Source organism: Vulpes lagopus, chromosome 10, assembly GCF_018345385.1.
Source record: "Vulpes lagopus strain Blue_001 chromosome 10, ASM1834538v1, whole genome shotgun sequence".
Lineage (NCBI taxonomy): Eukaryota > Metazoa > Chordata > Mammalia > Carnivora > Canidae > Vulpes > Vulpes lagopus.
Window position 1 is genome coordinate 102,526,585 of NC_054833.1, and position 22,762 is coordinate 102,549,346.

Genomic DNA, 22,762 nt, shown 5'->3' on the forward strand with positions numbered 1-22,762 from the left:
AGAAGAGAAAATAATTGAATTATCCATGACTTTCAATTATTTATGCCCTCCTCTGCCATCAATTCCACCGCAAATTGACAGCTGAGTAAATAAAATGTTGGCAATGTGCAGTCTCTGCCTGAGATTTAGATTTTCTAGGTCTTCCTGGAAGTGGGATTTCGACTTTCAGTGAGATTCCTCAAAAATGTTTGCTGTTAAGTCACGTGACGATAGTTTATAGTAGCAGGCAATTTATTGCAATGGTTTTGGGGATTAAAGACATGCCGTAGTTCAGTTGTTTTGCATGAGCTCTTCAACGTGTGGAGAGGATATACAAGAACGCGATGGTCCCACGCCGCAGGCTCCCGAAAGATCTTATCCTTACAACTTTCTCCCGCCAGAAAGTTCAAATAAAGAGTGGTGAAACCCTGGTTCCGCTTTCCTCCTTGTGGGCGGGGCACCAGGTGACTGACGCAGGGTTCTACCAATCGTCCGAGACCCCGTCACACGTCAATTTACGAAGGGCCAGCCAATGAGAGAGCCTCTTTCTCAGGGAGCGGCGACCAAGAGAAGAAGAAGAGAGGCTATTGGCCGCCGTCCAGGACTGCTGCCCAATAGGAGCAGGCCCCGCCCGCGACTCAGGCGGGCCGCTTGAGAGGCTCAGGAAGTGGCTGTTGGCCCGGGTCCGGGCGAGCTGTTTCAACGCGGCCGCCACTGCGGCGATTTGGCAAGCCCCGCAGCGTCCTCCCAGCCCCAGGTAAGATGGGCGCTTGCCTCCGTCGGGGCCTTGGGCCTCTGGCTCCAGAGTAGCTTCCCGGGCGGGACTCGTGGTTGCGGGGTCTGAGGACGCCCCACGGGCGGAGCCGCGCGCGGGCACGGACCCCGGCGGCCTGGGGAGGTTCGGCTCCGGGTTGCCCAACCGTCGGGCCCGAGGCGCCCGAACCCGAGCTCTCTCGGGCTTGCTCGGGGAGGCGCCCGAGGTGGGGGGTAAGGCCGCCGCCGGCCGCGCTCGGGGGAGCCCGGCCTCCCACTCTTCAAGTCCCAGCGCTCGGAGCTTGAGCGCCCATTCCTTGCGCTGCTTTCCGGTTCACCGAGGAACCCGCTCTGTCACCCAGCTTCACCTCCCAGCGACACTGTGGCGTCAATACTCTTATTATCCCGGTTTTAGAAGCCAACAAGATGCACAGAGCGGCCAGGCAACCCGCCCAAGGTGCCGCGGGTGGTACGCGCCGGGGGGTGGGTGGGGAGGATTTGAACCGAGTGGGCTCGACGGGGTGTTGGGGGGCGGGGGCGGGCCTTAGCCGGTTGATTGGCGGCCGTCGTCCCGCCTGTTGCGCACGTCGATCTGAGTAACAAAGCCTGGAAAGGTGACGCCGTGGGAGGTTACTGTTGGAGCGGCCGCTCTCGCTGCCCGCGGAGAAGACCGCGCTTGTTTGGCGCGAGGAGGTCAAGGCCGAGGCTGCTCGAGATCGGCTCTCTGCCTTACTGTTCTAATCAGAACTGACAGATGATGGGAAGAAATTTCCTTTCTAATATTTAACCATGTGAAAAGTGTAGAGAATAATTAAAAAAAAAAAAAAAAAAGACCTGTGCACTCAACATGTAGATCTAACAAATCTTGGCCTTGATCTTTTGCTGTAATTATGTAATTGCATCCTTTAAAAAAAAAAAAAATGTATATGTAGTTGAAGCCCCATGTGTATCTGAACTCTCCTCCAGAATTTATTTTTCATGCTTGTTTTGTACTACTCTTGTGTATTTATAAGTCCAGTTAATAGCATGGTTTTGCTTGTTTCTAAGTGTCCTAAGAATGGGATTATAGCAGATTCCTTTATATAACCTGCTTTTTTCTGTTTGATGTAAATTTGGAGAAAATTTACTGTGTTGGAATTCTTTTTTTTCTTTTTTCTTTTTTTTTTCTTCTGTGTTGGAATTCTTAATGGGAAGAGAGCTTATGGTTCCATCTTGACCAAAGGCTTTGTTTTACTTTCTTCTCGACTTTCTGAGTTCACTTTCTGGGAGTTCAGGTCGTCAAACGTCCCACATTTTAGTTTTATTACTGCCTTTTTCAACTGTCTCTTACTCTGCTTTCTGGAAGAGTTCCTTTATCTTCAAATCTTTCTAGTAAATATTTTATTTTGACTGTCATGTTTCATTTCCAAGAGCTCTTTCTTGTTTTCTAATTTGTCCTTTTTCTCCCTGGCATTCTTTTCTTCGTAAGTTTGGGGGAGTTTTTGTTCTGTGTTTGGGTTTGTGTTTTTGGTTTTTTACAGTTTTTCTTGCATTGTTTTCCCTTCCAAGTTTCTTCTGTTTGTCTCCTTTGTCTCTTTCTCTCATATTGGAGGCTTTGCTCAAATGGTCAGTTGATCCTTGGCTATTTGTTTTAAAGGAGGGAGCCCCTCCCTCCCCTAAAAAGCTGATTGGGAGCTCTGTTTGAGTGGCTAAACCATATATAACAACCACTGGGCTTTTACTATTAAAATGGTACTCCTTGACGCCTACTCCCCAAGACAAATAGCAGGGTATATAACCTCTTTCTTTCTTTCTTTTTCTTTCTTTCTTTCTTTCTATTTATTTAAAAGGTTTGTTTGTTTATGAAAGTACAGAGAGAGAGGCAGAGATTTAGGCAGAGGGAGAAGCAGGCTCCATGCAGGGAGCCTGATGAGGGACTCCATCCCAGGACCCCAGGATCATGCCCTAGGCCAAAGGCAGACGCTAAACCGCTGAGCCACCCAGGCGTCCCCACATTTATTTATTTATTCTCCCATATGCTAGAATGTAAAATCTGTTACACAGCTTTATCCTGTCATCACCTCTGTAGAGTATCTGACTACTTAACAGGTATTTAATAAATATTTCTTGAATGGATTAACATAATGGAATTAGAGACAAGAAACAAATAATGAAAGGGATATGCCAGGCCCTTGATAAGTATTTATTAAATGGGCTAACAAATAGCATTAGAGATGGGAGACAAAAATAAAAGGACAGAGCAAATAAAGTTTGGTCAGCCTTTTTGGACAAATTGGGTAAATTTCAATTTTGAGTTAGTATTGAGTTAATTTTGCAACTGTAAAAGTGTCCTTTCTCTATCCTTTGTAACTTGGTGCTGTGAAATTAAATATTGCCTACTAAAATCAAATACAGGGGGATCCCTGGGTGGCTTAGCAGTTTGGCACCTGCCTTTGGCCCAGGGCGCGATCCTGGAGTCCCAGGATCGAGTCCCATGTCGGGCTCCTGGCATGGAGCCTGCTTTTCCCTCCTCCTGTGCTCCTGTGTCTCTGCCCCTCTTTCTCTCTCTCTTTATCATAAATAAATAAATAAATCTTTAAAAATAAAATACAGTATTATATGCATTTGTTTTTAGTGAATATCTGTGATTGGGTCACAATAAAAAGCTGCTAGAGGTCTGGGAAATTCCTTTCAAACACAGAAGTTCAGTCTTATTATTTCATAGATCTTTCTGTTTTAGAAGATAGTGCTATGATCACATGCCTTTATGTTTTCAAAGGGCAAACTGGAAAACTAGTTATAAGTACTTGTTATGGAGAAAAAAGTTACTGATTACCAAACACTTCTGACTTAAAGAGGAGGCTTTAATTATTTATTTTAAGATTCTCAGTTTTGTCAAGAATGATTTTTTTTTAAAGATTTTATTTATTTATTCGTGAGAGAGAGAGAGAGAGAGAGAGGCAGAGACACAGGCAGAGGGAGAAGCAGGCTCCTCGCAGGGAGCCTGATGCGGAACTTGATCCCAGGATCTTGGATCACGCCCTGAGTCAAAGGCAGATGCTCAACCACTGAGCCATCCAGATGTCCCAAGAATGATCTTAAGCAGAAGTTCTAAATCTTTTTTTTCTTTAATTTTTATTTATTTATGATAGTCACACAGAGAGAGAGAGAGAGAGACAGGCAGAGGGAGAAGCAGGCTCCATGCACCGGGAGCCCGACGTGGGATTCGATCCCGGGTCTCCAGGATCGCGCCCTGGGCCAAAAGCAGGTGCCAAACCGCTGCACCACCCAGGGATCCCTTAAGCAGAAGTTCTAGAAGACTTAGATATAATTATATCATGGACATAGCATGTTTTATCTATTTTACTGATACTTTTTATGAATGTTACTTCCCCAGTGATGGCTCACGAAGCAATGGAATATAACCTTCATGGGCAGTTAGACCATCATGTTGCAGAACAGCCTGTCCCTGCTGAAGTGGTCATCAGCCTAGAGGGACCACCCGTGCTCCAGCCTCTACCTGCAGAAGTGGTCATCAGCCAAGAGGGACCACCCGTGCTTCAGCCTCTACCTGCAGAAGTGGTCAGCAGCCAAGGGGGACCACCCCTGCCCCAGCCTGCTCCTGATGGAGAGGCCAGCAGCCAGGTGGGGCTGGACCTGCTCCAGCCTGCTCCACACGGGTCTGTTGGCCTGACAGAGGAAGGGGAGCTGTTGGGAGAAGATCGTGTGGAGAGCATTAATCCAGGAGCTTCAGAGGAGCATAGTCAGCGATCTCGTGTTACCCACCCTGTCCAAGTGTCTTCATTGGATTCGATGAACAGCTTCATCAGTGGGCTGCAGAGACTTCATGGCATGCTGGAATTCCTGAGACCTCCATCAGACCATAACGTGGGACCAGTGAGATCCAGAAGGATGAGAGGATCTTCACGCAGGTCAAGAACTACAGGGTCACAGAGGACAGACAGTACCAGGTAAAAATAACGTTAAAAATCTTGGGATTCGGGATTCCTCGGTGGCTCAGCGGTTTGGCGCCTGCCTTTGGCCCAGAGTGGGATCCTGGGATCGAGTCCCGTGTCGGGCTCCCAGCATGGAGCCTGCTTCTCCTTCCTCTGCCCGCCCCCCGCCCCCCGTGTGTCTATCATAAGTAAATAAATAAATCTTTAAAAAAAAATCTTGGGATTCGTGCCAGATTGGGACTATGAGCCCAGTGCTGCCAAGGTGTGGCACTATGACTTTTGGTAAGTTAGGTGGCCTTTCTGAACTCCCAATTCCTCACAAGTCAGGTGAAAATAAAAGTGCTTGCCTTATTTACTCACAAAGGCATTGAGGGATAATTTACCCTGATGTGCTTTGAAAACTAGGTGGTAGTTTATTAGCAATGGTTTCTATAGGGGCTGGCACTTCTTCGGATCATTTGCATATGAAAAAAGTATATTTTGACTTAAAAGTCCACATTCCAGTTACTCAGGTTCCATAGTTCATTGGCATTCCTTGTAACGATGCAGTAGACTTTGGTGCAGTAGACTTTGGAAGACCGGCAGGCTGGACTTAGAGAAGCCTTGGGAAAAGTAAAATGTGTATTAATTTAGGGCTTATCTGACTAAGTGGGGAAACATTCCAGCCCTCCTCATCTCAGAAGGTGTTGCAGAGTTGAAAATAACTTTCTTTCATAGTTTTTCATTTGAACTTTCCTCTCAAAGAGCTTAGCTATATCAGGTCTTGACATGGTTATTTTTATAACCACCAGCTATGCCTTGCCTGTTTTTTAACTTCATCCTGCTTTATTTAAAATACTTTATTTCACATTTGGCCTCCTAAATGTTTTCATAATGTTTGAAGAGATTTAACACCATGTTCATTTTATATGCAAAGGAAATTGGACCCTGAGAAAGCATTTTGGTCAAGGTCAAGGTCAAGTTGATAAGGGAACCTGAATCTGACTCATTTTCTGTGCAGGCAGATAGAGGACACTTCAGTCACATCCATTTGTTTTCTTAACATTATGAAAATAATGAGACAATACTAAAAAGCAGTAATTAGGCCATCTATTGACTATGTCTTGGAAATAAGAAAGCCAATAGAATAATTTGTGTTCTGACTAGGGTAGCTCTGGAATTGGGATTGTGCCTTCTGATCCTCGATTCAGCATCCTTTTCCATGGATTCTGCTGATTGCTGAATGGAGGAGGGAGATGGTGCTGCTTTTCCTCTGGATCTAGTCTCTAGCCTGGTCAGTTCTGGATGTGACCTCTCAGGGATGATGTGCTTAGATAAGTGTTGATAAGAGTTTCAAGGGCATGTTACTGTTATTTTAAGGCATCATTCCCTCTGATTATGAAGGCAGAATAAGATTTCATGTTTGTGTCCTAGGTCAAGGCACCCTGTAGCAGTTTGGGAACCCTTTCAAAGTGTGTGGGCTGAGGGTTGAGAGTGATGGCCCCAGGAACTGGCTGACTGCCAAGAGACCTCACCGTATTCCTCAGCCTTGGTTGTTCATATACTCACCCATGGGGAAAGGGGAGTCGGGGTGGAGTTGATTACTTCTGTGGGAGACTTGGGAACCCACTCATAGGGGTGTAACACTTAAAAACCAGTTGCCAGTTTACAGAGAGAACTAGAAGTGCCACAGGGATCAAAGTCTCTTTCTGGTATGGGCAGCATGATTCTCCTAAAATTTCTGATTAGAGTCTAGTCTAGAAGCTAGACTCTAATCAGAAAATTGCTTGATGCATATAGAATCTGTGCTCAGGGACTGGTCTAGATTCTTAATCTAAATTACAGAATTTAGATGTGAAAGGATATCAGTTGAGCTATTTGTCAGTTGTATTTGTCTCTACCAAAGGAATAAGCCTAAAGGGCTAGAGATTGTGTGGTTCAATGAAGAAAACATGGATTCTGGAGCCAGATAAATGTGGCCTTAAAACTTTTTTCCTCGTAAATACTGTGTTGTAAGCAAATTCCACACTAAATTCACATAAAAACAGGAGCTTTTCCTAGTACCGATTGCTTTTTTTTTTTTTTTTTAAAGATTTTATTCATTTATTCATGAGAGACAGAGAGAGAGAGAGAGGCAGAGACACAGGCAGAGGGAGAAGCAGGCTCCATGCAGGGAGCCCGACACGGGACTCGATCCCAGGACTCCAGGATCATGCCCGGGCCAAAGGCGGCGCTAAACCACCGAGCCACCCAGGCGTTACACCTACTGAATTTCTTTTTCTTTTTTTTTTTTTTTAATTTTTTCTTTATTTATTTATGATAGTCACACACAGAGAGAGGCAGAGACACAGGCAGAGGGAGAAGCAGGCTCCATGCACCGGGAGCCCGATGTGGGATTCGATCCCGGGTCTCCAGGATCGCGCCCTGGGCCAAAGGCAGGCGCCAAACCACTGCGCCACCCAGGGATCCCGGCCTACTGAATTTCTTAACGTGAATTCTTCATTGTGGTGTTTGGCACTTACTCACCTGACAGACCCTTTCTGGGTCAGGTGTTGAGAGCCTGGGCCAGGGGGAGCAGCTTTTGCCTCAGACTCCACTGAGAAGCCAAAGTTGGGGGAAGCTGAGTAATGAGATATTTTTCCAAACAGCTTCTCAGCCAAGATCACAAACACCTTTCCTGTTTCTTTGTTTGAGGCTGCTTGATTCTGGCTGTCAGCGTCACTCATTCATCAAAAATTTCTAATATTCCACTATGTGAGAGACTAGACTTTGCCTGGAGATATATTGTGAACAGGACAGATAAGGGTACCTGTTCTCATGGAGCTTATGGAATGTAGGACTACTGAGGGTAAGCAAGAGGCAAGAACTCATTATACTATTATTTAATTCAGAGATGATGAGTGCAGGCAAAGAGGAGGATCTCTTGTTGTCAGGGTTGCACTCCCAGAGAGAAAACCTAGCACTGTCTCCTAATGATGATAGTTCCTCTTTCCTTTGTCCCCACCTGACCTTGGAAATGCCTTTTGCTATATTAAAGTAATGTTAATTAGTGGGGTTCTTTTAACCACTTAATTATTAACCAGTTTCTATGCAGCATGCTCATTATGCATCTCAGTAGCCTAATGAATGGCTTAACTTTAGTCTGGATTTCATTTGATTAAAATGACCTTAGGAGATACTGTTCTTATGTGCTTGTTGTCATGGTAGTTATAGCTGTTATTAGCACACAGTTGCCGAAATTAGCTGGTAAACTTACTTATTAGCATTTTTTAAAAAAAGAAAACCTGACATCAAAAAAATAAAGACCTCCAAAAAAAAGAGCAAAATTTATCAGAGTCTGGAAATTAAGTAAATGCTTAAAGTAATTCAGGGAATAAATGTTAAAAAAAAAAAAAAAAAACAGCTGAACATCAGAACAGTAAGCTTCAGGCATTCCCTGTTCCCATAGCGTTCTCCACCTCGATGGTAACTGTGAAAACCAAGTGCCTGACAGCCACTTAGAGGGAGTAGATTGGGATTCGAGCTCCTTCAAAGCTTCATTCCCAGAGAATTCTCTTTCTTTGTTTCCTGGAAGATCCCACTTACAGAGTTCTTTCTGACTTAGCACTCTGCCCAGTCTAAAAAGCTGAAAGCCTTTTCCTCAGGCTGCCTGAGGTGGTGCATAACCACGGGGGAAAACTAAACTAAAACACTTAAAAGGAAAAGCTGAGAAATGAGATCTTCATGGAGTATTGAAAAGCTCTGACATATTCTTGGAAATCTAGAAGGCTGCATACATGTCTAGGGCCGTGTACAGCTGTGCTCATGCCCAGGAAAGAGCTAAGAAGGCACTAACTTCTCAATCCTGGCTGATCTTGGGGCTCTGCACAATCAAGAAGTATTGTCGCTTGTCTGGCTGGTTCCTGAAGGTTTGCCCCAACATACACACACAGGTCAGAATGCATTTGAATGGCCTGTTCAGAGGTTTGTTTGGTTTGTTTGCTGAAAGAGAGCACTTGTGTTTGGGGATGGGGAAGGGCAGAGGGAGAGAGGTAATCTTAAGCAGGCTCCACACCCAGCATGGAGCCAGATGCAGGGCTCTAACTCATGACCCTGAGAGCATGACCTGAACCAAAATCAAGAGTCAGACACTCAATCACCCAGGTGCCCCCAACCTGTTCAGAGTAATAATAAAAAAAAAGGTAAGAATTCTGTGTCATGCAGAACTATCCCTCAAATATGAAGGAACAATGAGGCATTCTAGGATTTAAAAAAAAAAAAGCACAACCCAGAATTTCTTTAGAGGAAACCTACCCTACAAGAATTACTAGAGTCCTTAAAGAACAACCCCCCCCCCAAAAAAAAAAAACACCAGACATAAATTGAATCCACATGAAGAAATAAAGAGCACTAACAAAGATAACTACATAAATAAATATAATAGAAAATACACATGGGTTTTTAATTTATAATTTTTTTTCTTTCTAATTTAGAAAAAGCAGCATAAAGAAATAACTGTAGGGTACCTGGATGGTTCTGCCTGCTAGGTGCCCCTATCTTTGTTTTATTTTAAAATAAAAAGTTTTTAGGGGTGCCTGAATGGCTCAGTTGGTTAAGTGTCTGCCTTCAGCTCAGGTCATGATCCCAGGGTCCTGGATCCAGTCCCTCATGGGGCTCCCTGTTCAACAGGGAGTCTGCTTCTCCCTCTGCCCCTCCCCCCTGCTCATGCTTGCTTTCTCTCAAAATAAATAAATAAAATCTTTAAAAAAAAAAAAAACTATGAACCTGTGTTGATGGACATAAAATCAGCAAAAGTGAGGAGGGAATAGAACTATAAAGATATGTAGTAAGAAGTGAAAATTAAAATGGTGCACTTGAAAGTAATACAAAAGAAGGCAATAATGGAAAAATAAGGCAGGCACTAAATCACTGAGCCACCCAGGGATCCCAATATTTTGTAATTCTTTTTTTTTTTTTTTTAATATTTTATTTATTTTTTTCATGAGATACACACAGAGGGAGAAGCAGGATCCATGCAGGAATCTGACATGGGCCTCGATCCAGGGTCTCCAGGATCACGTCCTGGGCTGAAGGCGGTGCTAAACTGCTGAGCCACCCGGGCTGCCCTATTTTGTAATTCTTAATTAGGAAGTATGTTCTAAAGTATACAACACCTGTTTTGTTTTGTTTTGTTTTGTTTTGTTTTTTTAAGATTTTATTTATTTATTCGAGAGAATAAATAAACCGCTGAGCCACCCAAGCTGTCCCACCTTTTTGGTTGTTAATATTGTCATTCTGTACCAGAAGTAGGGTGTGGTTGATTAGCTTGGATGTGAGAGAAACTGTGGAAAGGTAGTGGGTGTGGTTAAAACTCAGCCAGCCAGAAGAGACTGAAGTGTTAAAACTGCTCCCAGCTCTTCTCATCTTGAGGTAGTTTTTGATATCATGCTGTTTTTAACCTTAATGTGATGTTACTTAAACATAAAAAGAAAAATAGTGTTTTAAAATAAGAGGTAAAGGGCAGCCCCGGTGGCGCAGCGGTTTAGCGCCGCCTGCAGCCTAGGGCATGATCCTGGAGACCCTGGATCGAGTCCCACGTCAGGCTCTCTGCATAGTGCCTGCTTCTCCCTCTGCCTGTGTCTCTGCCTCTCTCTGTGTGTGTGTCTTTATGAATAAATAAATAAATAATCTTTAAAAATAAAAAATAAATAAAATAAGAGGTAAAGCAATGATGACTGAAGGCAGACTTCATTTTTGCCCTAGAAGACCTTGGTCTTGCATTGTTACAGCAGCAGAATCCTGTGAGGCTGTATTTTATATTTGATCAACAGAGCTCTTTTTCTTCTCGTCCACTCTCTTTCAACCACATAATAATACCAGTAGACAGATTGCTGCATTACGTCTTTTAAAAGATATCGACACATAGCCAGAAGCCAGTAAAGTAGAATTTGCTTTTAGCAAGAGTCAACCTCCAGTGTGGCTAATGTCATAATTGAGTGGAAAAGAGAATGTCCAGGCCAGCCAACATCTGCCTAAAAGTGCTATTTCTGCATCAGTTTTCAAAGGCAACATTCAACAGTCTTGAGTTGGGTTGAAATAACTAGGATTTACCTTCAGATTGCTGTGGATTTGTCTTGTGATGATGGTCCATTGTGCTGTAATTCTGTTTTTACTCTGCTTATATATAGGTCCAGAGCACCATTGGATGCCTACTTTCAAGTGAGCCGGACCCAGCCTCATTTGCCAACCACCACCCATGATTCAGAGACCAGAAATCCTGTTTCTGAAGACTTGCAGGTCTCAAGTAATTCCAATTCTGACAGCGATAGCTCCACAGAGTTTGAAGAAGTTGTTGCCCAGGCAGAGGAGACTAGAGCTGCTGTTTTAGAAGGTGAGTGTTTGAGCAGCCTGGGTGGCTCAGCGGTTTAGCACCGCCATCAGCCCAAGGCCTGATCCTGGGGATCCAGGATCGAGTCCCATGTCTGATTCCCTGCATGGGACCTGCTTCTCCTTCTGCCTGTGTCTCTGCCTCTCTCTCTCTCTCTCTCTCTCTCTCTCTCTGTGTCTCATGAATAAATAAATAAAATCTTAAAAAAAAAAAAAAAAAAGGAAGGTGGGTGTTTTATTCACAAGGCTAACATCCAGGAAGCTTAGCCTCCAGAAAGCTGGAAACACTAGGCTTGTGTTTTGATACTTTACCTTTTCCGCCCACATGTCCTAGATTCTGCTTTATGTAGCCTCCTTGGCCATAATATGTATGTACAGGATTTGCCCTAACTTGAAATTTAGTGTGATTTGTGACCCAGTGCACTGGTCACTTTGTAATGGCATTTTCTATCCTCTTGCATTTTCTTTGACATCCAAGAAGGAAGTAGATTCTTTATTTAAAAGAAAAGTTTTGTAAATTCAGTACCCTGTCTAGTCTGCTACTTGTGAAGTTCTAGTATAATATATATTTTGCAAGTAGAACTTTATTTAGCAGTAGTGGGCAGAGACCCCTAGAGCATATGCCCTGCTTACCCTCTGATACCCTAGATTGTGATCTTTTCCCATTGAAAGGAACCAGGACTTCTTGGAGAAATGGCTTTCCAAGCTTAGGATAGGAGACAAACAAGGCGAGCCTACAGCACTTGATTGTGTTAGAAAGCAAGGAAGCCATCTCTCAGAGCGTCATCATGTCTATAGGTATAGGAGCAACCTTGAAAGGGCTCCTAGTGGCCTAAAATGGGACAATTTAAACTTCAAAACAAATAATGAATGTACTCTTCAATTATGGATTGAAATCTACATTGAAATAATACATCAAATCTGTGGAAAATCTATAAATTCATAATCATGTACTTTTTTAAAATCTCATTTATCAACACCCTATTAGAGCCTTAATCATTACTCTGAAAACTGGTAAATTAAACATTTATTCTGTTTTTCCTGTGTGAACTGTATTCAGGAAAACCAAATAGTTGATGAAGGAGGGGTTTTTTTTTTTTTTGTTAAGACTTTATTTTTTGAGAGTAGTTTGAGGTTCACAACAAGACTGAGAGGAAGGTCCAGAGATTTCCTATATACCCCTGTCTCCACACATGCATTGCCTCTTCATTATCAGCATCACTCACCAGAATGGTGCATTTATTACACAGAATATTCACTCAAAGTCCGTAGTTTACCTTAGTGTTCACCTTTGGGTTATATATATTATGGATTTGAATAAATGTATAATGAACTATCCATCATTATATAGGGTATTTTCACTGCCCTAAAAATTCTCTTTGCTCTGCCTATTCATTCCTCTCACCTACCCCAACGGAAGTTTTTTTAAATGAAAACTCCCAGCTGATTAATATTGGAGCAAGATTGATAGAAAAAAGTCATATAATTTCATGCATGTAATGAAATTATGTTTGTAGGCAAAGTAGATCCTAAAACCATTAGGTTGAAAGGTTGATCGGGGATCCCTGGGTGGCGCAGCGGTTTAGCGCCTGCCTTTGGCCCAGGGTGCGATCCTGGAGACCCAGGATCGAATCCCACGTCGGGCTCCCGGTGCATGGAGCCTGCTTCTCCCTCTGCCTGTGTCTCTGCCTCTCTCTCTCTTTCTCTGTGTGGCTATCATAAATAAATAAAAATTTAAAAAAAGAAAAGAAAAAGAACAAAAAGAAAGGTTGATGGGATTCCCTTTAATTGAGGGGCCGGGCTGATATCACCAGACCTTATATGCAATCAGAAATATCCAAAGGGTGCCTAACTGGCTCAGTCAGTGGAGCATGCAACTCCTGATCTCAGGGTTGTAAGTTTGACCCCCATGTTGGGTGTAGAGATTACTTAAAAATCAAATTTAAAAAGAAAAGAAAAAGAAAGAAATATCCATAGCACTTAGAAGTACTGTTGCTGCCCATTCATCAACAGACATCATTAGAAGAGTGAAATGGGAATCCATTGACTGAAGGAAACATATAATACATATATCTGAAAAAGGACTTATAATCTACAATATGTAAATAACTTCTACAGCCTTAACAGAAAAATTGGCACAAGATTTGAAAAGGTACTTCCAAAGGAGAGTAGTCAAATGGCCACTAAATACATAACAAGAAGACTTCATCTGTCATCAAAGAAATACAAATTAAAACCACAGTTTGGTAATAATATGCATCCACTAGTAGAGCTAGAATTCAAGACTGAAAATATCAAGTATTAGAACGAATATAAAGCAGTCAGACCTCTCATACACTGTAAATTGGTACAGACATCCAGATGGTATCCTTACAGACTCCTCTGTACATATAAAGCCTACAGCTCAGCAATTCTACTACTAGGCATGTAACCAAAGAAAGGAATATACGTATTCAATAGAAATGTACAAGAATGTAACATCATTATTTGTAATGGCAAAAGACCTCAAAACGACCCAAGTACCCATCAGCAATAGAATGGATAAATGTTATATAGGGACACAATAAAACACTATACAGCAGTGAAAATAAGTGAACCACAACCCCATGTTAGTAGGAAAGAATATTACCCAAATGTAGAGTAAAATTAGCAGATACAAAAAAGTGGATAGCTCTGAAATGCTGTTTATTTGCAAAAACAGGCAAAAGTCAATAGATGGTGCTATAATTTAGTAAGGTAGTCACCTTTGGTGGGTGCAAATCATCTCCGCTGTACTCCCCAAAAGTAAGGAGGACATAAGGTATAAAAGGCACTCTTCGGGGTTTTGGTGATGTTCTGGTTTATAGTTCAGTTTGTGAGAATTCACTGAACTGAATACTGAGGATACACATTTTTGTAGGTTTTGTTGGTTTTTTTGTTTGTTTGTTTTAACAGTTTAAAGGGGCTCCCACTGGCCTGTGATGGGATCCTTTGAACCTTCAAAAGCAAAATGACTAAAAATTAAAAATCACCTCCTTGACCTTTAGTGGAGGTTTTAAAAGGTTGATAAGGAACCTGATAGTTCAGGGGTGAAACTGACACCACCAGAACCCAGTATGAGCCTCCTGACATGCAGCATGCAGGAGCATACAGCCAAAGAAGTATTCTTGCTGTCCTTCTTGCCAAAAAACAATTGAATCCACCGAAGCCCCCAGATTTAACTGCCCGTCTATAGGAAATAGAGGTGATAGAACAAATGAGTGAGCAATACTTCAAGGAGCAGTCAGTCCAGTCTGAGATACAGGGCATTTCATAAGACAAGTGACCAGACACCCTCCAACAAATCAATGACAAGGAAGGGGTGAAAATGAAAACGGGTGCAACAATGAAGTTCATCAAGTTCGTCTTGCTTAGATTCTGACGGCTAGAAATGCCCTGTACAGAGCAACTTGAAGACAACTGGGAAATTTTGAATATGAACTGGGTGGACATCAGACAGTATTAAGGGATTATTGTTATTGTCACTCGTTTGGTATGATAACAGTAGTGTTCATGTAAAAAAGAAATCTTTATCAGTTAGTATTACAAAAATTTTTATAAGTGAAACTACATTTTAGAGTTTGTTATTAAGCATTACAAAAGAAAATAACGGGGGCGGGGGCTTAGGAGAAGATTGGTGGAATATTGATTTTGTTGAAATTACGTGATGAGTACTTGTGTACTTGTACTGTTCTGTCTACTTTTATGTATATTTGATGAAAAAATCCAAAATATGTTAAAAATAAATCCACTGTTACTAGGGGAAATTTACAGCAATATTACCAATTAGAAATGGAAAACTGGGGTTACGTAGGCCCTCCTGCTAGCCTCTCATACCTGACTTCTGTCTTTTTTTGTGCATTGCCTGTCTTATCGTTTCTGGAAATGACTTGGCAGAGCAAGTAGGAGGTTCCTCAGCACAGCAAGAAGTTACCTGTATCAGTGGAGGAGAGACCTTCCCCAAACAGGTAATATGAGCATCCTTTTAAATGAAATGTTTGGATTTGCATTTAAAGAAGAGGCTGCTGGCAGCCCCAGTGGCTTAGCGGTTTAGCACGCCTTTGGCTGGGGGCATGATCCTGGTCCCAGGATCGAGTCCCACATTGGGCTCCCTGCGTGGAGCCTTCTTCTCCCTCTGCCTGTGTTTCTGCCTCTCTGTGTGTCTCTCATGAATAAATAAATAAAATCTTTTTAAAAAAATAAAGAAGAGGCTGCAGACTGAAATGGAAGCTTACAGACTTATGTAGGCAGGAGGTCAGGGGAAGTCCAATCCAGTTTACTCATTCATGTGGCCACTCCTCATAGGTTTAGAAAGGCAGGGATAGATTGAGGATAACTGGTCCTGCCTACCTAGCAGTTAGGTTTTGATTAAGATAGTGGATATGAATGCAGTTTCTGAAATACCTGGCAAAATACAATTGCTATGTGTTACACAGCTTTTATTTACGAAGATAACACATGATAATCCTTAATATGAGAGTTTATTTACATCACCTGTGACTCGGCCACTCTCAAAACATTGACCTACTTTTGATGTATTTCTATAAGGCCTCTCTTTTGTTTTTTTCTTCCTGAAAAATTTTGTGTGCATGTAAATTTGTGCACATAAATGTTGTACAAATTTACACAAAAGGAATCATATTATACCTTTGTTATCAGTACATAAAGTTGAATCTGTCTTTTTTTTTTTTTTTTTTTTTTAAGATTTTATTTATTTACTCATGAGAGACACAGAGAGAGGCAGAGACACAGGCAGAGGGAGAAGCAGGCTTCCATGCAGGGAGCCTGATGTGGGACTCCATCCTGGGTCTACCAGGATCACGCCCTGGACTGAAGGTGGCGCCAAACCGCTGAGCCACCCGGGCTACCCAAGTTGAATCTTTCTTATTAATCACTACATAGGTTCAATCATATAAATAAGTTTTTAGTTAACTCTTACTTTGTTGTGTACACTATACTTGTTCTTCCTTCTTTTGTTTTTTTTTTTTTTGTTTTTTGTGTTTTTTTTTTTTTCTTCCTTCTTTTCTGCTTTCCTTCCTTTCTAATTTGTTTTCCTGGTACAAATCAAGCTGCACTAAGCATCTTTGTGCAGTTGTCTTGCAAGTATTTGTGACTATTCATGGGATATATTTCTAGCAGAGAGATTGCTCTGTGAGAGGACAGATGTATTTAGTTTTGATAGGGAATGTCAGATTGCCCTTTGGAAAATTTGTGTCACTTTCTTACCTGTAGCAACAATATAGAAGCATTCCTATCTGTTCCTTAACCTTCAGCATTGCTTGGTGTCATCAGACATCAGTCTATACTGTCTAATAAATGGTCTCTTACTTTAATTTGCATTTTTTAGTTATAAGTGAGCACTTATGAACCATTTATAATTTTTTGTGAGTTCACTGTTAATACCCTTTCTTTGCTTTTCTGGGTTTCTTTTACGTATTTTCTTTTCAAGTATTTTATAACGAATTGATTATGAACCTAATTTTGAATATATAACAAACCCACTCTTCCTTGTTGTTCATTATCCAGGTAACTGCTAGATTTGTTTTATTTTTTTATGTCTTTGTAAAGATAGCTCCTTTTCTTCGTTTGAATGAAAAAAAATTCCAAGAATTTCATAAGATCAAAGGGAAGTATATATTTCTATGGCTTGTATGAAACATTTAACCAGGTGCATTTTACAAAGAATAACAAGTGATTTGGAGGTGTTGGGGTTTTTCCACAGTGTTTTCCATTGAGATTGTGTTGTTTTTTGCATGGTTTTATTGATTTGGTAGAGCTGTACATCCTCGTAAAAACTGATTTTGTATTTTCTCTAATGTGAATATATTCTGGTTTCCACCCAGTCTCCCCAGAAGACGGACCCCCTTCTACCTTCTGTTCCTATGGATGATGAAGAAGGGGACACTTGCACAATATGTTTGGAGCACTGGACCAATGCTGGGGATCACCGCCTCTCAGCATTACGCTGTGGGCACCTCTTTGGGTATAAGTGCATTTCTAAGTGGCTAAAGGGACAGGCACGAAAATGCCCCCAGGTGAGAACCATAGATAAAGACTGAGCATATGTACAGTTGACATGTTAAATCAGGAAGATTCCTAGACTCACGCTAATTTTATCATGTTGTGCTCTTTAGTGCAACAAGAAAGCCAAGCACAGTGACATCGTCGTTCTTTATGCCCGAACCCTAAGAGCTCTGGACACTAGTGAACACGAGCACATGAAAAGGTAGGTGGCAAGAATTTACCTACCGAGCAAATTCTGAAAAGGAGGTATGAATCATTCTTAATGTGGTTCTGAGGCTTTATTTGAACTGTGATGGGGGATCTCTGGGGATCACTGGCAATCTCTCTTACCTTGTGGGTTGTTTTTTTTTAAAGATGTTATTTGGGCAGCCCGGGTGGCTCATTGCTTGGCGCCACCTTTGGCCCAGGGCATGATCCCGGAGTCTCGAGATCAAGCCCCACGTCGGGCTCCCTGCATGGAGCCCGCTTCTCCCTCTGCCTGTGTCTCTGCCTCTCTCTCTCTCTCTCTGTGTCTCTCATGAATGAATAAATAAAATCTTTAAAAATAAAGTTACTTATTAGAGAGAGAGAGAGCACACGAGCGGCAGGGAGGGGCAGAGGGAGAGGAAGAAGCAGACACTGAGTGGGGAGCCTGATGCGAAGCTCAATCCCAGGCAGGACTCCTGGATCATCACCTGAGCCCAAGGAAGATGCTTAACCAACTGAGCCACTCAAGTGCCCCTCACATTGTGATTTATAATACATATCTAATATCTTCTGAAGGAGGTCAAATGGTTTGCTCTCCGTGCATTAAAAATGAGGTTTTAGGGGCACCTGAGTAGCTCCCTGATCAGTGAGGGGCCTACTTCTCCCTCTCCTCTGCTCCTCCCCACCATCCCCTTCCCACTTATGCATGCCCTCACTCTAGAGTGTACTCAAATAAATAAAAAATGAGGTTTTAGGGTAATAACTAATTGTAACTTTAGCTAGCTCAATGAACATGGGCCCCAGGCTTATTGAATATATACCTGAGATCTCAGCCATAGAATGGGGGAACCAACCTAACAGTGAAGTTGATGCACAAGAAAGCAGAGTTGAGAAATGGAAAGATAGATTCCTGGCCCTCAATTCAGCCATGTCTGAAGTTAGACTCCAGTGGATTTCTCAGTTGTATAAGTCAGTACATTGATTTTTTATTTTAATTTGCCAGCTTAAATAAAATTTTTATCGTATAATCTAGGGAGCATTGACTGATATTTCATCACATAACATTTTCATTCTGGGGAGACTGACACCTGGGTCATGGAAAACTCATTCCTTGAAAGGAGGGGAAGATAAAAGAAGGATGATAGATAGCAGACCATGCCACCTATTCCTTTTTGTGTTCTGTACTTCTGACAAGCCTCAGCTTTCAGAGCCTGAATGCTGTGTGCTGACTGGGACAGATAGATTCAGAAGGAATAGAGCAGCTGTTCCTTCTGCAGGAGCACTTAGCTATCCCTACCAATTTAGAATCAGCTCTGATACTTAAGCTGGCAGTAACAGGGATCCCTGGGTGGCGCAGCGGTTTGGCGCCTACCTTTGGCCCAGGGCGCGATCCTGGAGACCCGGGATCGAATCCCACGTTGGGCTCCCGGTGCATGGAGCCTGCTTCTCCCTCTGCCTGTGTCTCTGCCTCTCTCTCTCTGTGTGTGTGTGACTATCATAAATAAATAAAAATTTTAAAAAAAAAAAAAAAGCTGGCAGTAACATAACCTGGGAAGCCAAGACCAGGGTGTCTTTAGCCCTCCCCAAATGGAAAATCCTAGAGAAACCTACAGCTCTCCAGTAATACCTCACACCTGGTGTGGGCAGTAGACCCAAGCAGAACAATTCCCTGGAACTTTTGTAGCTTTTTCAGATGTCTTCTCTAGGGATTATATTTACTGCCTGCCTCTGCTTCTAAATACCATGAACGTTTAATAGGGATTTCTTGTCTTACTCTTTGACAAATTATGACGACTTGGAACATTTTCCAAGTCTTAGTCTCCTCTTCCCTACAATAGGCTTAATCAGACCTTAAACAAAACAACAAAAAAAGAGGATCTGGCACATTACTTAAGTGTTGCCATATGTTGGTGCTCGTGTCCCTAAGCCCTCCTACAATAGCACCCTATGCGGAAGGTTCATGAGCGAAACTTTGCACATGTAGTACAATGTAAGAAATTCTCAGGATTTTGGAAGCCAGAGAACTATCACAAATAACACTGTTTAAAACAAACTTTTAAGAACATTGAATACCCACCAAGAGAGTACAGGGACGTAGATTTTTTTCACAGTGCTGCTGGTAAGAATATACACCGACACAACTATTTAGAGAGACCCTTGGCACTGTGTTTCAAAAGCATTTAAAAGTAATTCTAGGGCAGCCCAGGTAGCTTAGCGGTTTAGCGCCACCTTCAGCACAGGGCGTGATCCTGGAGTCCTGGGATTGAGTCCCACATCAGGCTACCTGCATGGAGCCTACTTCTCCCTCTGCTTGTGTCTCTCTGCCTCTCTCTCTTTCTCTGTGTGTGTGTGTGTGTCTCTCATGAATAAATAAATAAATAAAAGCTTTAAAAGAAAAAAGTAATTCTACTTCAGGCATTTATTCTAAAGAGATGATTTGTGAATAAATGAGTGCAAAGACTTCATGAGGGGCACCTGTCTGGCTCAGTTGGTGGAGCATGTGACTCGTAGTCTCAGGATTTGTAAGTTCAAGCCCCATATTGGGGAAAGAGACTACTTAAAAATAAAATTGTTAAGGGTACATGGGTGGCTCAGTTGGTTAGACATTAGGCTCTTGGTTTCGGCTCAGGTCATGATCTCATGGGTGGAGAGATTGAGCCCCATGTCAGGCTCTGCGCTCAGCAGGAAATCTACTTGAGATTCTCTCCCTCTGCCCCTTCCCTCTCTTTGTGTGCACACACTCTCTAAAATAAATAAATAGGGACACCTGGGTGGCTCAGCAGTTGAGCATCTGCCTTTGGCTCAGGGTGTGATCCCAGAGTCCTGGATCAAGTCCCACATCAGGCTAAAATAAAATAAAATAAAATAGATCTTTTATTTTTTTTTAAGATTTTATTTATTTATTCATGAAAGAGAGAGAGAGAGAGAGAGAGAGAGAGAGAATGGGGCAGAGACACAGGCAGAGGGAGAAGCAGGCTCCATGCAGGGAGCCCGACGTGGGACTCTATCCTGGGTCTCCAGGATCAGGCCCTGGGCTGAAGTCGGTGCTAAACCCCTGAGCCACCCGGGCTGCCCTAAAATAAATCTTTAAAAAAATAAATAGGGGAACCTAGGTGGCTTAGTCAGTTAAGCATCTCCCTTTGGCTCAGGTCGGTCCTGGGTTGAGCCCTACAGGAAGCTCCCTGTTTGGTGGGGAGTCTGCTCTTCCTTCTGCCCCTCCCCTTGCTTATGTTCTCTTCTCTCTCTCAATCTCTCAAACTAATAAATAATAAAACCTTACTTAAAAAATTTAAATAGGAACACCTGGGTGGCTCAGTGGTTGAGTGTCTCCCTTTGGCTCAGGGTGTGTTCCTGGGGTCCCAGGATTGAGTCCTGCATCAGGCTCCCTGCAGGGAACTTGCTTCTCCCTTTGCCTGAGTCTCTGCCTCTCTGTTTGTCATGAGTAAATAAAATCTTAAAAAAATAAATTAATTAAAAATAAATAAAAGCACAATATTTATTTCATGAGACTTTTCATTTAAGCATTGTTAATCCAAACCAAGAGAATTCATCGGTTGAGTAAACTCTGACATAAACTGATATTAAAGTCCACATAATATTTTGTCATGTGAAAGCACATTGTGGTGATTGTCTTTGCAAAGTAGAAAAAAATACAGGTAGTCACTGAATAGTGAAATTACAGATGGTTTTAATTTTCTTATTTTTTCTCATTTGGCCTAAGAAATACTAATTTGGTCCAATAAATATTTAGTATTTTTACATGGCAGCTGTGTGGAGAGGTTAATTTTGTTGAAAATGCATGGTTGTTAATATATGATTATATTTAAAACTTTGCTGATTACTCAACTCTCAACAGAGTCCAGGACCAATTGGCCTTACAGGTGAATTCTACCAAACACTTAAAGAAGAGTTAATAGCTTTTTTTTTTTTTTTTTTTTTTTTAAGATTTATTTATTTGTTTTAGGAGGGATGAGCAGAGGGAGAGAGAGAGAATCCTGAAGCAGACTCCCCACTGAGTGTGGAGCCAGATGCAGGGCTTGATCCTAGGACCCCAAGATCATGACCTGAGCCAAAATCAAGAGTTAGCTGCTTAACCAACTGAGCCACCCAGGTGACCCAATACCTAATTCTTCTCAAACTTTTTCAAAAAATAGAAAAGGAAGAAAAATTTCAAATTCATTCTATGAGTCAAGTGTCACTCTGATACCAGTACCACATAAAGATACCACCAAAAAAGAGAACTACAGATCAATGCCTCTGATGAAGATAGATGTAGAAATTCTCAACAAGGTATTAGCAAACCAAATCGAACAATACATTAAAAAAAAAAAAATCATTCACAAAGATCAGGTGGGATTTATTCCCAGGATGCAAGGGTGGTTTGTTATTTACAAAGTAATGCAATACATCATTTCAGTAAGAGAAAGAATAAAAACCATATAATCATTTCAATAGATGCAGAAAAAGCATTTGACAAAATACAACATCCATTTATGATAAAAATTCTCAACAAGGTAGATTTAGAGGAACGATACCTCAGCATAGTAAAGGTCTTCTATGAAAAACCCCACAGCTAATATCATCCTTAATGGAGGAAAAAGTGGGAGCTGTTCGCCTAAGTCAAGACAAGGATGTCCACTCTCACCACAGCAATCAGACAAGAGAAATAAATAATAAAAAGGTGTCCAGATTGGTAAGGAAGAAGTAAAACTATTAGCTGATGACATGATACTGTATGTAGAGAACCCAAAGACTCCACCAAAAAACTATTAAAACTGATAAATGAACTCAGAAATTTGCAGAATGAAAAATGAGTGTACAGAAAATCTGTTCCATTTCTATGGAACAATAATGAATCAGCAGAAAGAGAACTTAAGAAAACGATCCCATTTACAATTGCACCAAAAATAATAAGATACCTAGAAATAAACTTCAAGAGAAAAACCTGTACTCTGAAAACTATAAGACATTGATGAAAGAAATTGAAGATGACACAAATGGAAAGATACTCCATGCTCATGGATTGGAAGAACAAATATTGTTAAAATGTCTATACTACGGGGATCCCTGGGTGGCGCAGCGGTTTGGCGCCTGCCTTTGGCCCAGGGCGCGATCCTGGAGACCCGGGATCGAATCCCACGTCGGGCTCCCAGTGCATGGAGCCTGCTTCTCCCTCTGCCTATGTCTCTGCCTCTCTCTCTCACTGTGTGCCTATCATAAATAAATAAAAATTTTAAAAAAAATGTCTATACTACCTAAAGTAATCTACACAGTTAATGCAATCCCTATCAAAATACCAACAGCAGTTTTCACAGAACTAGAACAATCCTAAAATTTGTATGGAACCATAAAAGACCCTGAATAGCCAAAGCAATCTTGTTTTGTTTTTTTTTTTTAAAGACATTTTATTTTTTATTTTTATTTTTGATAGTCACAGAGAGAGAGAGAGAGAGAGAGAGGCAGAGACACAGGCAGAGGGAGAAGCAGGCTCCATGCACCGGGAGCTCGACGTGGGATTCGAT

At 41.9% G+C, this 22,762-nt stretch overlaps 1 protein-coding gene across 1 annotated transcript in view; it reads left to right on the plus strand.

The window, feature by feature from the left end:
- The first annotated feature begins 630 nt into the window (after window positions 1-630).
- The window catches only part of RFWD3 (ring finger and WD repeat domain 3), a 38,689-nt gene continuing 16,557 nt past the window's right edge, over window positions 631-22,762 (plus strand). The window contains exons 1-6 of the mRNA XM_041772554.1: window positions 631-736; window positions 4,109-4,682; window positions 10,814-11,016; window positions 14,928-14,998; window positions 16,874-17,065; window positions 17,165-17,256. Of these exons, the coding sequence (XP_041628488.1) occupies window positions 4,111-4,682; window positions 10,814-11,016; window positions 14,928-14,998; window positions 16,874-17,065; window positions 17,165-17,256 (1,130 nt within the window). The 5' untranslated portion in view covers window positions 631-736; window positions 4,109-4,110. The remainder of the gene's footprint in view (window positions 737-4,108; window positions 4,683-10,813; window positions 11,017-14,927; window positions 14,999-16,873; window positions 17,066-17,164; window positions 17,257-22,762) is intronic.